The 15,380-nt window shown below is 33.1% G+C and overlaps 1 protein-coding gene across 1 annotated transcript in view; it reads left to right on the forward strand.

Moving 5' to 3' along the window:
• LOC100372248 (atrial natriuretic peptide receptor 2-like) overlaps positions 1-8,838 on the forward strand; it is a 49,936-nt gene extending 41,098 nt beyond the window's left edge. Inside the window, exons 11-19 of the mRNA XM_002740884.2 lie at positions 639-807; positions 1,301-1,447; positions 2,329-2,512; positions 4,040-4,180; positions 4,665-4,857; positions 5,753-5,924; positions 7,203-7,393; positions 8,062-8,159; positions 8,514-8,838. Of these exons, the coding sequence (XP_002740930.1) occupies positions 639-807; positions 1,301-1,447; positions 2,329-2,512; positions 4,040-4,180; positions 4,665-4,857; positions 5,753-5,924; positions 7,203-7,393; positions 8,062-8,159; positions 8,514-8,838 (1,620 nt within the window). The remainder of the gene's footprint in view (positions 1-638; positions 808-1,300; positions 1,448-2,328; positions 2,513-4,039; positions 4,181-4,664; positions 4,858-5,752; positions 5,925-7,202; positions 7,394-8,061; positions 8,160-8,513) is intronic.
• Positions 8,839-15,380: the final 6,542 nt, after the last annotated feature.

Below are 15,380 nucleotides of genomic sequence, written 5' to 3' on the forward strand. Positions count from 1 at the left end.
ATAATTTTTCTATTTAAATATTACCGCAAAGAGATGACTAAATCTCACTGAAATAGTGTTTTAGACACAAGGGTATATCACATAAATTGTGATGTGATAACTAATGGTTGAATAGTCGCCATCCTTGAAAATGGTCATACATGACGTACACAGTGGAAATGACACATACATGTAATATTATCAGTGATAGTTAGCTTCTCAAGATGGCAATGTATTGACATGATTTCATCCAGGGCCCAGAGCAAGTTGTCATCTTGTACCATAATTTCTTGATATTCGTTTGATGAATCTTGATTTCAATAAATGGACGCAGATGCCATTATTTTTAACTTGCAATTGATTTAATGTAAAACGTTGGTATATGCATATAGCGTATATGCTATGTTTTCAGTTTCCACATTTCAGCGATGGTCGTTGCAATTTAATACTTATGACACGTACAGGAAATCGTTATTAAAAATAAAAATCACTTTAACTCAGCTCATGTAATTCTGTATCCCTCAATAGGGCAAACGATGGCCAAATTGAGATCAGTTTCATTCTGCAATCAACCCTCAATCCACCGTACAAGTACATGCATTTTCTGCACAACTATATGAATTAGTCATGTACACCTTGTATGACTTTTTCTTTGACAGGGTATGTACTATCTACACAATTCTGAAATCAAATCTCATGGTATGTTGAAGTCAAGTTTATGTCTAATCGACAGTAGATGGATATGCAAAATAGCTGACTTCGGTCTTATTGCAGAAGATATTGACAAAACTCGAGCTGAAGAAAAAGAAATGGAAGCCAGATTTCGAAGTTAGTTTTACTATTTACTATGTCAAATACTATTGCTTGCTTTTAATACTTTTAACACATCCTCATTCTGTTCAAAATCATCCTATAATCAAATTAAAAAGATAAAATGTCTTGTGACCTTCATTAAAGATGTTGTTATGTTATAATCAACATAAAAAACTACAAAATGCTACCTATGTTATGACAGTTATTCAATGCTGTGTTAACTTGTAGAAATGTAGGTAATAGAAAATCCGTCTTTTTGGTCCAAAATTATCAAAAATATTATAGAAAATACTTAAAATTATGCAAAATGTTTACCAAAATTTTGGCAGAAAAAATTAAGGTGCTCAAAAGGTCATATTGGTAGTAGTCGAAATATTTCATTTTCCAAACCATGATGCCATATAATGATCATTAATAAGCCCAGCATGCATTGCCTGTTTACAACCCACCTGTGTGTTTACTAATATCTTCCAAATATATGATATATACTATTGACTTCTGTCAGCAGGAAAATTATGGACAGCGCCTGAATTGCTTCGCTTAGAATGTCCTTCTAAAGGAAGCCCTAAAGGAGATGTCTACTCTTATGCTATTATTATGCAAGAAATTATCACAAGACAAGGTCCCTTTCCTGATTGGGACGGATCCCCCAGAGGTCTGTATAGTTTGATTGAGGAAATTGTGGAGGTCACTGTTTTTGTATGTAATGTATGGCAATCTGGAGAAAACAAATTTGAATAAAGTATACCGGTATGTTCTCAGAATGCATGAAGCATATTCACAGATGGCTCTGTATTGACAGCATGTACCAAACTTTTTCCAACCAATATATACATACCACATAGGATTGTGGGTAATTACAGGCACTTTGTGCCCCCTGAATCACCATGTTATTTGTTTTCTTGTATTCACCATTTACACACACTGATGTTTTATAATGTAATATTTACTTTAATACAATTGGCCACCAGAGCGATTTTTTTTAATATCAAGCACGCATTGTGGTGCTGACACATCAAATTAAAGAGAAAAGACAGATAATTTAAGCATGTTTATTAATTATGTTTTATACATGTAGTTTGTAATATAAAAGAGAAGTAACACTAATCTATATATGGGTAATTTGTAGCATATGAGACTTAAGTATTTTATCAAACACTGCTATATATATTTTATTTCAAGATAAATAATATTCTTGTTTTTATCAAGATGCATCAATTATTAAAATAGAACACTGATTCAGGTTTCATTGTGTAATATTTACATTGTGTATTTCGCATACTAGTGGATTTTCCAGACAAAGTCCCATTTATGAAAATTGAAATAATAGTTTATTTAAGCCCTGGTGTATCGTATTGAAATTTGATGAAAAATGTTAGGTAGTGGATAGGATGCAATCACTGCTTCATGGATTTGCAACTTCTGCTTATTTTAGTCAAATATTACCATTTTATTTGAAAAAATATACATTATTTTTAAGTTATATTTTATTTGCACAATTTGAAAAAATATGTAGTTCCTTTTGTTTACTCATAGAAATCGTAAGACGTGTAATGCAGAGAGAAGAACCACCATTCCGTCCTGAGATAACACCAGAAAATGAAAATCATCTTACTCTTTCACTTTTTTCACTCATGACGCAGTGCTGGGAAGAAAGACCAGAAGACAGGCCAGATTTTCATACTATTAGACAGAGACTTAGAAATATGAACAGAGGCAGGTAAGTAACTAAACATATAGACCATTTTCCGTTCACTGCAAGATCCAACCTTAACATAAAAAATTTGTGTGGGATTCAACAAATGGGAAAGTATTTTGGGGTATTACCATGCTTAATAATGTGCTATACACAAATGATGATAATCAATTTTAATGAAGCAAGTGTTTTTCAACATCATATTCCCTTCTGAAAGCTTGGCATTTTGACATTGAACTATAAATTCAAAATTCAAGCTCAAAAATGAATCATTCCATTTTCGCAGATTTGTGTAACTTCGCAGTGATTGTAAAATCACCTATTGATCCACATTAGGTGTATATACACTCGTATAGAGATGTAGTGTCCTGATTTATCTTGTTGTAGACATGGTATATAATTTCCCACAATATCTGCACATTTCAGTCCACTGCATATGCCGGGTATCTGAATTTCAGAAAGCTGCTACCCCCATTCATCACTTTTCAATCCCCCAAAATGCACCCCATAAGTGTTTTCTAAAACAAATCAAGAAAAGTCCTAGATAAATGCACTCAGTTGAGAAAACATTTTTATGAAGTTGATGAAATTGTGCAATAATCAAATATTTATCAGTCAGCGGGATATTGAAACCAAAGACGTGGCCTCAGTGTGTGAAATACCAGTGTATATGCCATGCAAGGTATGCATATCTCAATTAGATGAATGAGTCAATGAGAGATGTCTTGAGGTGAAAGTAAATCTGTGACCTGAGTTGACCTTTCAATATGTACTAAAAGGATGATCTTACATTTCAACCACAGTACGCTCATTAAAACACTGATATACATGTATAACTACCGTCACATTGACTCATTCTGTTTGTGTTCTGATTCTTCTGTTTTTCTTGTGAGTTTATTTAGTTGATTCAATTACATTGACTATATATTAAGTATTATGAAATGAGCGCAGCATGAGAAGATCAAAACATATGTGAGACTGATGAGACTGTCTGAGTGATACTTTATGGCATGCTAGCAATCACCTCATATCAATTCATTAAGGCCAGTCTTAATACCACACAGTAACTGTCTTTTGAATGAGTTTGGAGCATTGTGTTTTTGTTGGTGTTTCTCTCTTTGATTGTTTTGTTTTTTATGACCATTTTTGAGTTATTATGAGTTATTAAATATTATATGTCATCGTCAAAAGTGTGATATAAATTGCAGACGTAAGGTCCTCAAATCGAATGACTGCAAAACACAATAATCCTGAACTTAGTATGACTAGAGTATGTGTAGAGTTTTTTTATATTGTCAGTCATTCCCTATGAGAACATATATGAATCAGAAATACAGTATAGTATGTTGCAATAAGTAATATCTGTCTGTCCATCCGTCCATCCATCCGTCCGTCCGTCTGTCTTTTCAAACATTTTATTTGGTACAAATATGTTTTACTGCAGCGCCCCATTTGGCATTTGTTGCTATCACTATATTAAAGTTAGTAGAATTCAGTGTCACTGTCGTGCTGTCCATTGATTTCTGAATCGTTGCATTTTGCTTATTGCAGAAAACGTGGTTTAATGGACAACATGGTGTTGATGTTAGAAAAGTATACTGAAAATTTAGAAACTATTGTTGCAGATAGGACTGCACAGTTGGTTGAAGAGAAACGGAAAACAGACTTACTGCTTTATAGAATGTTACCATTGTAAGTATAGAATATCCATGTGGCATGGATTGGTTGACATGTGGCATTGATTGGTTGACATGTGGCATTGATTGGTTGCCATGTGGCACAGATTGGCTGACATGTGGCATTAATTGGTTGCCATGTGGCACAGATTAGCTGACATGTGGCATTGATTGGTTGATATGTGGCATGGATTGGTTGACATGTGGCATGGATTGGTTGACATGTGCCACGAATTTGTTGACATGCGCCATGAATTGGTTGACATGTGCCACGAATTGGTTGACATGTGCCACAAATTGGTTGACGTGTGCCATGCATTGGTTGACATGTGCCACATTGGTTAATACAGTGATCTAGATATGTCCTAATGTAACAGTTTAGCTCAGCAATAGTTGTCTGGCATGGAGAACAATCATATTATATATATTGATACTGTCTAAATGATGACATAATTCAACAACATTGTCAGTATAACAAATACATTTCATTTACATCATAGGACTGTAGCCGAGCAACTAAAGAGAGGAGACTCTGTGGTTGGTGAATTCTTTGTTTCAGTGACAATATATTTTAGTGATATTGTTGGATTTACTAAGCTGTGTGCTAAGCACACACCGATGGAAGTTATAGATATACTCAATGACATCTACTCATGGTTTGATGATGTCATCCAACACTTTGCTGTATACAAGGTAAAAATTACAATCAATAAGTTTGTAGAATCTAGCCATTATATTTCATTCTGTTCTGTTCTATTTTGGTCTCATCCAATCTAATGAAATTTAATTAACTCTACTGTTCTAATATAATTTATTATTAATGAAATTAAAATTTAAAACTTGGGACTTGGTATCTTGTGACCACAAAATAAAAAAGTTGTGACCACTTGTTACAAAGTTGTGGCCATGAGATTTAATTTATTTTTTATTTTCGTATACAATGTATGTCCCTAATAAGTTTCATACTGATCTGTCCTTGTTAATAATGTGTTATCTTTTGAAACCAATATGTTCATCGAGTAATTAATGAGAGCATTTTCTAGTGGGATGAATGCAGTGCATGTGTTCCATAATTCATTGTATAATATGAGGTTATTATGAGGATACCTCAAAGTATGCACGAAGACAGTACAGCAGCAGTTTTGGAGGTTGATGCGACGATGTACTGTCCGAGTACATACTTTGAGGTAACCTCGTAATAACCTTATTATTATACATTTTATCAGCATACTTCTCTGCGTAGAGTCTGGTCAAACCCTGGTGGCAGCCATGTTTGTTTTTATTATTAGAGGAGGCTTACGCGTAATCATTCCATATTTGAAATTCGCATTTCCTTATACATGTATGGTAGGATGAAAATACCCCGTAAAATACCGCAAAATTACGGCACACTGTAACTTATGGCGTTACGGTGACAGATGTATAATAATTCCAGATATTGACAGAATGAAAGAAAACTTAATTTACTCAAAAAGAGACAAACAAGACCACATAGGTACAATGATATTTACAGCCTACATGCAGTTCTTTATTGTATAAATGAAATGAGTGTGAAGTCACTAATTCACTATTTCTGTTTGTATATAAGGTGGAAACCATTGGGGATGCATATATGGTAGTATCAGGTCTACCAGAAAGGAATGGTAACAGACATGCTGGTGAAATAGCTAGTATGTCACTTTCCATATTAAAAGGTCTCCAGTCATTTAAAGTCAGGCATATAGATGAATATTTACAAGTCAGGATAGGAATCAATACAGGTTAGTATCTTTTCAACGTCATATACATTGGATTTATGTCTATACTGTAAACTTTTAAAGATAAACACATTTTGGTTGTTTGAATAGTGTTTATTTTCACTGATTTTTGATGAGTTGATTATAAAGTATAGGAAAAAGAGATTTTATTTTCACTAATTCCTCTCATCAGCAAAGATAGCGAAAATAGATACCAAGTGAAAATAAAGTATTTTACAGTATATAGCGTTCTAGGTCTCACTTACATGTAATCTTGATCAACACTAGAGAACAATTAGCATTTAGCGAAATGACTGCAGAAAGCAAATTAATCTAAAGCATTATTATATACTTTTATTACAAATAGACAGGAATGAATTTAAATTTGTTATAACACTTTTTATTACCATTACTTTGGCATTAGATGACATTAAGCCCTGTAAGACCAGTTTGTGACTGTGTATATAAGCCATGTACATTTAACAAAACTAGACGATTTTTGTATTTAACATTTTTGAGACATTGAAATGCTACAGCAAGTCTAAGAAGTATTGGGGCAGCCAATTTGCAAACTCGCTAGCGAATTGGCTAACTGCTTGGGTTTTGACTAAACATTTGGCTTTCGAATCTCACTGGCGCCATCCGGTGGTCACGCCCACTCTGGGTGAATCTATATAACAGTAGGGGACAGTCGTCATACTTTAGTTGGATGGCGACTTTGATTTCAAATATACCAGGGAAAGTGTTCCATTTTCTTCGTGGTGTTCGTATACAAGGGATTGTCCACGCAAAAATGATGAATGAAGTTGAATTTTATTAGCGGTTGGTTTAATGTTACCCCAACGAATCGGTTGGATGTGAAAATTTATTTTCTCCCTGATTTATAGGAAACTTTCTCAACTTGTCTCTTTATTTAGTTTCAATCAGTGTTCAAGATGGCTACCCCCATATAGTAAATATCGGTGGATTAATCGCATTTATCATATTATCACTTGTACGCTAGCTGACTGTGGCTATTCTCAGGCTGACCAGGGAAACTACTTTCACATTACCACGCCTCGCAAAGCAAATCATTCGGGGGAATCCAGACATGTACCAGGCTATGTAAAAACATACTATGTTCCCTAATGCAAAATAGACTCGCCCGGAGTGGAGGTGACCATGAGTCGGCGCCAGCGAGATTCGAAAGCCAACTGTTTAGTCAAAACTCAAACATTTAGCGAATTCGCTAGCGAGTTTGCAAATTGGCTGCCCCAATACTTCTGAGACTTGCTGTAACATTCACATATATTTGTATTTCAGGTTCTGTTGCAGCTGGTGTTGTTGGTTCTACAATGCCTAGGTACTGTCTGTTTGGTGATGCAGTAAACACAGCTTCTAGAATGGAAACCAATGGGGAACCAAACAAAATACATATATCAACAGAGACAAAGTTTATTTTAGATGAACTTGGGGGATATTATACCAAATCAAGAGGAACAGTAGCCATAAAAGTGAGCTTGTACTTTTCATTATCTCAATTAATGTATCATGAAAGCTACATTTATTTTAAAAAAATTGATAGACATGAATAACTATAAACTAGATGCCATCTATTATCGTGAGACTTCATGAAAAATCTATGAATAATAGACTAGTGAATTGGTTTGGAGGGCTGTGGGTGGAACTTTCATTTGGGTCAGTCAGCGCATGCGAGTTCTCATGATGGTTGATGTACTGATTAATTCATGGAGACAGCCAATCACTGATGACACTGAATTCTGTGCCGTCTACGTATTTACATAGCGATTCAACAGACCATTCTTGAGCTACCAATATCCATCCTTAAGTCCCTGTGTAGATGCTGTATTTGGCAAACAACAATAATTCATTTATAATCTTATGATGATATATTGGTATCAAAATAATGAAGCATTGTGTTTGCATTGTAAATGAATTCCGTTGATTTTAAAAAGATTTACTAAATTCAGTCTATTACCAGTGCATACATTTTCTCAATACACTGTAATGGGAGTCTGACTACTCAAAATAAGATATATTGTAATGAACCGTTAAACAATAGATGCAGTTTTTGGATAGACATGCTGACTCCTCTGATAAAGCAAATATAGTTTTGTTGTAATTTATCTTTGTTTGAAGGCTTTATCAATATTGTTTGTAGGGCAAAGGTGATATGACAACATATTGGTTGATTGGAGAAGACATTGACAAACATAAAATAAACAACAATAACACTGCTGATGCACCAGAGAAGAAATTGTATGTAGAAAACATGTTTTGTTATAGTGCTATATAAAACATATCGCATATCTGAATCTAAATTGTCCATGAATCTATAAATCTATTTAGTTAATGTATTGTCAATTATATTGTAATGTAATAGTTGTATTTATTCTATTCTACTCTGTTTAGTTCTATTTTGTCTCATTCTGCTCTGCTATTCTATTCTATTCTATTCTATTCTATTCTATTCTATTCTATTCTATTCTATTCTATTCTATTCTATTCTATTATATTCTATTCTATTCTATTCTATTCTATTCTATTCTATTCTATTCTATTCTATTCTATTCTAACTGTGTGAATGTGTGACTCCACTTCCATCTTTCACAGTTCAACTGAGACTAATCCCAGTAGTGACATAAGTGGTGACAGTGTTCTTTCACCTGCTACCAGGGCACCGCAAGATGGCTACATGGACATTGACGATCTTCTGGAAGTGGAAGAAGAGTTTGGAAGTCTGACAAGTGCATCTGGATTCAAGAAACATCAGAATAAACAGAAGAGTGAGAGCACATCTACAGCAAGATCTAGTGTGCAGTCTGGTCAGGTTACCCCAAAAGACGTCAAAATCAGTGGAAGTTTATCTCCCGTAAAAAAAACAACTAGTTTTTCTATTCCTAATGGTGGGAATCCTAAAGGTGGGAGCAACAGCTGATTTATATAACCACATGGCTTTCTAACCAGATTAGGCTTTCAGAAATTCTTTATTTTGTATTCTAATTTACCACTCACAAAAATATTGCAGGAAATATTAATATTTAACGTTAGGTAGTTTTATTGTTAAATTTGGACAAAACAGGGATAACAATAAATGGAAATATATTTATGGAAATAAAAATATTAATATTTAACGTTAGGTAGTTTTATTGTTAAATTTGAACAAAATGGAGATAACAATAAATGGAAATATATTTATGGAAATAAAAATATTAACATTTAACGTTAGGTAGTTTTATTGTTAAATTTGAAAAAAATGGAAATAACAATAAATGAAAATATATTTTTGGAAATAAAAATATTAATATTTAACGTTAGGTAGTTTTATTGTTAAATTTGAACAAAACAGGGACAACAATAAATGGAAATATATTTATGGAAATAAAAATATTAATATTTAACATCAGGTAGTTTTATTGTTAAATTTGGACAAAACAGGGATATCAATAAATGGAAATATATTTTTGGCAATGAAAACTACTGTTAATGCTGTTGCTATCACAGGCAATTGAAAAAAAGTATAGGCCGTCCTCACAAGTAAATTTGTGAATGTTGTTGTGTGTTACGGGTATTGTATATTTACCTATTATATCTATTTAATTTATGTAATATGATTTTCTCAGTTATGAAATGTCATATTTACATGATTAAAACAAATGATGTTGTATATTGTATATATATATATTTGGTGGAAGCTTCAGAAATTATGTCATCATTTTTTTTTCAACTGTTTCTGTTTTAGACACAAGTAATTCACTACTTACTTGTACATGTACATGTATTTTACCATGTTTTTTTAAATTATACAGAATCACAATAGACCATCTTTCATGAACTGTCATATCCTGCATTATGTGTGAACTGGAATGTAAAAACATGATAACAGAGGTTGTGGTGACATCAAAAATCATCTGGGATTTGACAAATGAGAAAGTATTTTGAGTATTTTTATGCTTATACACATTTGCTGATGGTCAATTAACACAATATTCCCTTCTCAAAGATCGGCATTTTGAAATTGAGCTATAAAAAAGAAATTAAATTTTTCAAAATTGATTTGTTCAATTTTTGTGGTGGTCCACGCTTTTCATGCAATACACAAGATCTTGTAGTGAATGAAAAATCCTATATTGTCGCACTGTGTTATGTTCGATATGGGTCTCACATGATGTAAAACAACTCATGTGAAAAATCCTATATTGTCGCACTGTGTTATGTTCGATATGGGTCTCACATGATGTAAAACAACTCATGTGAAAAATCCTATATTGTCACACTGTGTTATGTTCGATATGGGTCTCACATGATGTAAAACAACTCATGTGAAAAATCCTATATTGTCGCACTGTGTTATGTTCGATATGGGTCTCACATGATGTAAAACAACTCATGTGAAAAATCCTATATTGTCGCACTGTGTTATGTTCGATATGGGTCTCACATGATGTAAAACAACTCATGTGAAAAATCCTATATTGTCGCACTGTGTTATGTTCGATATGGGTCTCACATGATGTAAAACAACTCATGTGAAAAATCCTATATTGTCGCACTGTGTTATGTTCGATATGGATCTCACATGATGTAAAACAACTCATGTGAAATACATGTTTGTTTGTTCATATTACTAGGGTGTTTTTATCTAATCTTTGATGATTTGACAACTTCGGAATTTGAGAAAATTGCTTGAAAAAACGGTAAAAATGTCATAGAAAGTGGAGCAAGTTCCATGGTTAGTTGAAAAAGTTGAGTGGAAAGTTTATGACATTCAGATAGTTGGTCAAAAAAACTCAAAAATTTGAAAATGTTAGGGAGAAATTTGAAAATAATGCTGGCAAAAAAACGTTGGCTGTAAGGGAATAAAAGTAGATTGCAGAGTTGACAAAGCTAGCTGAAAAGATGAAAAAGCTTGGAAAATTGAGCAAGTTGGCTACTTACACCGGTAGTCAAACTTGGGTGGAAAGTTATGAAATAGCATGACTACTTGCATGGAAGTTGAAAAAGTTGGTTAAAATAAGTTGACTGGAAAGTTAAAACAATTGACTAGAAAGTCAAAAAAACTTTGGAGGAAAGTCAGAAGAAATATAAGTAATAGTTTTTCCTTGAGTGGAAAGTATAACAAATAACTGGAAAGTTGATCAAGTGATTAGAAGTAAGGGTTGAATGGAAAGTTGATAAAGTGATTAGAAGTAAGGCTTGAATGGAAAGTTGATAAAGTGATTAGAAGTAAGGCTTGAATGGAAAGTTGATAAAGTGATTAGAAGTAAGGGTTGAATGGAAAGTTGATAAAGTGATTAGAAGTAAGGGTTGAATGGAAAGTTGATAAAGTGATTAGAAGTAAGGGTTGAATGGAAAGTTGATAAAGTGATTAGAAGTAAGGGTTGAATGGAAAGTTGATAAAGTGATTAGAAGTAAGGGTTGAATGGAAAGTTGATAAAGTGATTAGAAGTAAGGGTTGAATGGAAAGTTGATAAAGTGATTAGAAGTAAGGGTTGAATGGAAAGTTGATAAAGTGATTAGAAGTAAGGGTTGAATGGAAAGTTGATAAAGTGATTAGAAGTAAGGGTTGATATGGAAAGTTGATAAAGTGATTAGAAGTAAGGGTTGAATGGAAAGTTGATAAAGTGATTAGAAGTAAGGGTTGAATGGAAAGTTGATAAAGTGATTAGAAGTAAGGGTTGAATGGAAAGTTGATAAAGTGATTAGAAGTAAGGGTTGAATGGAAAGTTGATAAAGTGATTAGAAGTAAGGGTTGAATGGAAAGTTGATAAAGTGATTAGAAGTAAGGGTTGAATGGAAAGTTGATAAAGTGATTAGAAGTAAGGGTTGAATGGAAAGTTGATAAAGTGATTAGAAGTAAGGGTTGAATGGAAAGTTGATAAAGTGATTAGAAGTAAGGGTTGAATGGAAAGTTGATAAAGTGATTAGAAGTAAGGGTTGAATGGAAAGTTGATAAAGTGATTAGAAGTAAGGGTTGAATGGAAAGTTGATAAAGTGATTAGAAGTAAGGGTTGAATGGAAAGTTGATAAAGTGATTAGAAGTAAGGGTTGAGTGGAAAGTTGATAAAGTGATTAGAAGTAAGGGTTGAATGGAAAGTTGATAAAGTGATTAGAAGTAAGGGTTGAATGGAAAGTTGATAAAGTGATTAGAAGTAAGGGTTGAATGGAAAGTTGATAAAGTGATTAGAAGTAAGGGTTGAATGGAAAGTTGATAAAGTGATTAGAAGTAAGGGTTGAATGGAAAGTTGATAAAGTGATTAGAAGTAAGGGTTGAATGGAAAGTTGATAAAGTGATTAGAAGTAAGGGTTGAATGGAAAGTTGATAAAGTGATTAGAAGTAAGGGTTGAATGGAAAGTTGATAAAGTGATTAGAAGTAAGGGTTGAATGGAAAGTTGATAAAGTGATTAGAAGTAAGGGTTGAATGGAAAGTTGATAAAATGATTAGAAGTAAGGGTTGAATGGAAAGTTGATAAAGTGATTAGAAGTAAGGGTTGAATGGAAAGATGATAAAGTGATTAGAAGTAAAGCTTGAATGGAAAGTTGATAAAGTGATTAGAAGTAAGGGTTGAATGGAAAGTTGATAAAGTGATTAGAAGTAAGGGTTGAATGGAAAGTTGATAAAGTGATTAGAAGTAAGGGTTGAATGGAAAGTTGATAAAGTGATTAGAAGTAAGGCTTGAATGGAAAGTTGATAAAGTGATTAGAAGTAACGGTTGAATGGAAAGTTGATAAAGTGATTAGAAGTAAGGGTTGAATGGAAAGTTGATAAAGCGATTAGAAGAAGGGTTGAATGGAAAGTTGATAAAGTGATTAGAAGTAAGGCTTGAATGGAAAGTTGATAAAGTGATTAGAAGTAAGGGTTGAATGGAAAGTTGATAAAGTGATTAGAAGTAAGGGTTGAATGGAAAGTTGATAAAGCGATTAGAAGTAAGGGTTGAATGGAAAGTTGATAAAGTGATTAGAAGTAAGGGTTGAATGGAAAGTTGATAAAGTGATTAGAAGTAAGGGTTGAATGGAAAGTTGATAAAGTGATTAGAAGTAAGGCTTGAATGGAAAGTTGATAAAGTGATTAGAAGTAAGGGTTGAATGGAAAGTTGATAAAGTGATTAGAAGTAAGGGTTGAATGGAAAGTTGATAAAGTGATTAGAAGTAACGGTTGAATGGAAAGTTGATAAAGTGATTAGAAGTAAGGGTTGAATGGAAAGTTGATAAAGTGATTAGAAGTAAGGGTTGAATGGAAAGTTGATAAAGTGATTAGAAGTAAGGGTTGAATGGAAAGTTGATAAAGTGATTAGAAGTAAGGGTTGAATGGAAAGTTGATAAAGTGATTAGAAGTAAGGGTTGAATGGAAAGTTGATAAAGTGATTAGAAGTAAGGGTTGAATGGAAAGTTGATAAAGTGATTAGAAGTAAGGGTTGAATGGAAAGTTGATAAAGTGATTAGAAGTAACGGTTGAATGGAAAGTTGATAAAGTGATTAGAAGTAAGGGTTGAATGGAAAGTTGATAAAGTGATTAGAAGTAAGGGTTGAATGGAAAGTTGATAAAGTGATTAGAAGTAAGGGTTGAATGGAAAGTTGATAAAGTGATTAGAAGTAAGGGTTGAATGGAAAGTTGATAAAGTGATTAGAAGTAAGGGTTGAATGGAAAGTTGATAAAGTGATTAGAAGTAAGGGTTGAATGGAAAGTTGATAAAGTGATTAGAAGTAAGGGTTGAATGGAAAGTTGATAAAGTGATTAGAAGTAACAGTTGAATGGAAAGTTGATAAAGTGATTAGAAGTAAGGGTTGAATGGAAAGTTGATAAAGTGATTAGAAGTAAGGGTTGAATGGAAAGTTGATAAAGTGATTAGAAGTAAGGGTTGAATGGAAAGTTGATAAAGTGATTAGAAGTAAGGGTTGAATGGAAAGTTGATAAAGTGATTAGAGGTAAGGGTTGAATGGAAAGTTGATAAAGTGATTAGAAGTAAGGGTTGAATGGAAAGTTGATAAAGTGATTAGAAGTAAGGGTTGAATGGAAAGTTGATAAAGTGATTAGAAGTAACAGTTGAATGGAAAGTTGATAAAGTGATTAGAAGTAAGGGTTGAATGGAAAGTTGATAAAGTGATTAGAAGTAAGGGTTGAATGGAAAGTTGATAAAGTGATTAGAAGTAAGGGTTGAATGGAAAGTTGATAAAGTGATTAGAAGTAAGGGTTGAATGGAAAGTTGATAAAGTGATTAGAGGTAAGGGTTGAATGGAAAGTTGATAAAGTGATTAGAGGTAAGGGTTGAATGGAAAGTTGATAAAGTGATTAGAAGTAAGGGTTGAATGGAAAGTTGATAAAGTGATTAGAAGTAAGGGTTGAATGGAAAGTTGATAAAGTGATTAGAAGTAAGGGTTGAATGGAAAGTTGATAAAGTGATTAGAAGTAAGGGTTGAATGGAAAGTTGAACAAGCAGCCTATTGGCTGAGATAGCTCCGCTGTTAGCAATGCAAATTAGAGAACTGAAGATATCATCACAAAATGAACAAATCTGAGAAAGGTCTACATGTAGTATCTATATATATAATATCAAAGCAATCGAACTTGCGGTTTTTAACAAGAAGTCGAAAATATCACTTTTTACCAAAAATGACAAAAATATTCACCAAAATTAGAGAATTGAAGATATCATCACGAAATGAACAAATCTGAGAGAGGTCCACATGTAGTACCTATATATGTAATATCAAAGCAATTGCAGTTGCGGTTTTTAACAAGAACTCGAAAATATCACTTTTTACCAAAAATGACAAAAATATTCACCAAAATTAGAAAAATGAAGATATCAACATGAAATGAACAAACCTAAGAGAGGTCTACCCAAGGTACATATACACCAAGTATCAAAGCATTCAGGCTTGTAGTTTTCAAGAAGAAGTCGAAAAAGTAAAACATTGACACGGACGACGACGACGGCGGACAATCACTCATATGATAAGCTCCGCTCGACAAAGTCGACAGCGGAGCTAAAAAAGATGGGTAGAAAGTAAAATCATTTGGATGGAAAGTCAAACAAGCAGTTTTCAACAAAAAGTCAAAAATATCACTTTTTACCAAAAATATTCATCAAAATTAGAGAATTGAAGATATCATCATGAAATGAACAAATCTGAAAGGGGTCCATCTGTAGTACCTATATGTGTATTATCAAAGCAATCAGACTTGTGGTTTTTAACAAGAAATCAAAAATATCTTTTCTCCCAAGAATTTAAAATATCATTACGAAATGAACAAATCTAAGAAAGGTCTACCCAGGGTACATATACACCAAGTATCAAAGCAATTGGCCTTGTAGGATGATGACAGACAATCACTGATATAAGCTCTGTTGAAAAAAAAGTTGAAAAAAAAGTACTGTCTGTATGTTTATGCATTTTTGTCTACTTTCTGGTTAACTTTTAGAACTTTTTACCAAACTTTCCAGCTAACTTTATGACTTTCAGGGTCACTTTTTTTG

The sequence above is a fragment of the Saccoglossus kowalevskii genome, chromosome 10 (assembly GCF_978046115.1).
Source record: "Saccoglossus kowalevskii chromosome 10, keSacKowa6.1, whole genome shotgun sequence".
Classification (NCBI taxonomy): domain Eukaryota; kingdom Metazoa; phylum Hemichordata; class Enteropneusta; family Harrimaniidae; genus Saccoglossus; species Saccoglossus kowalevskii.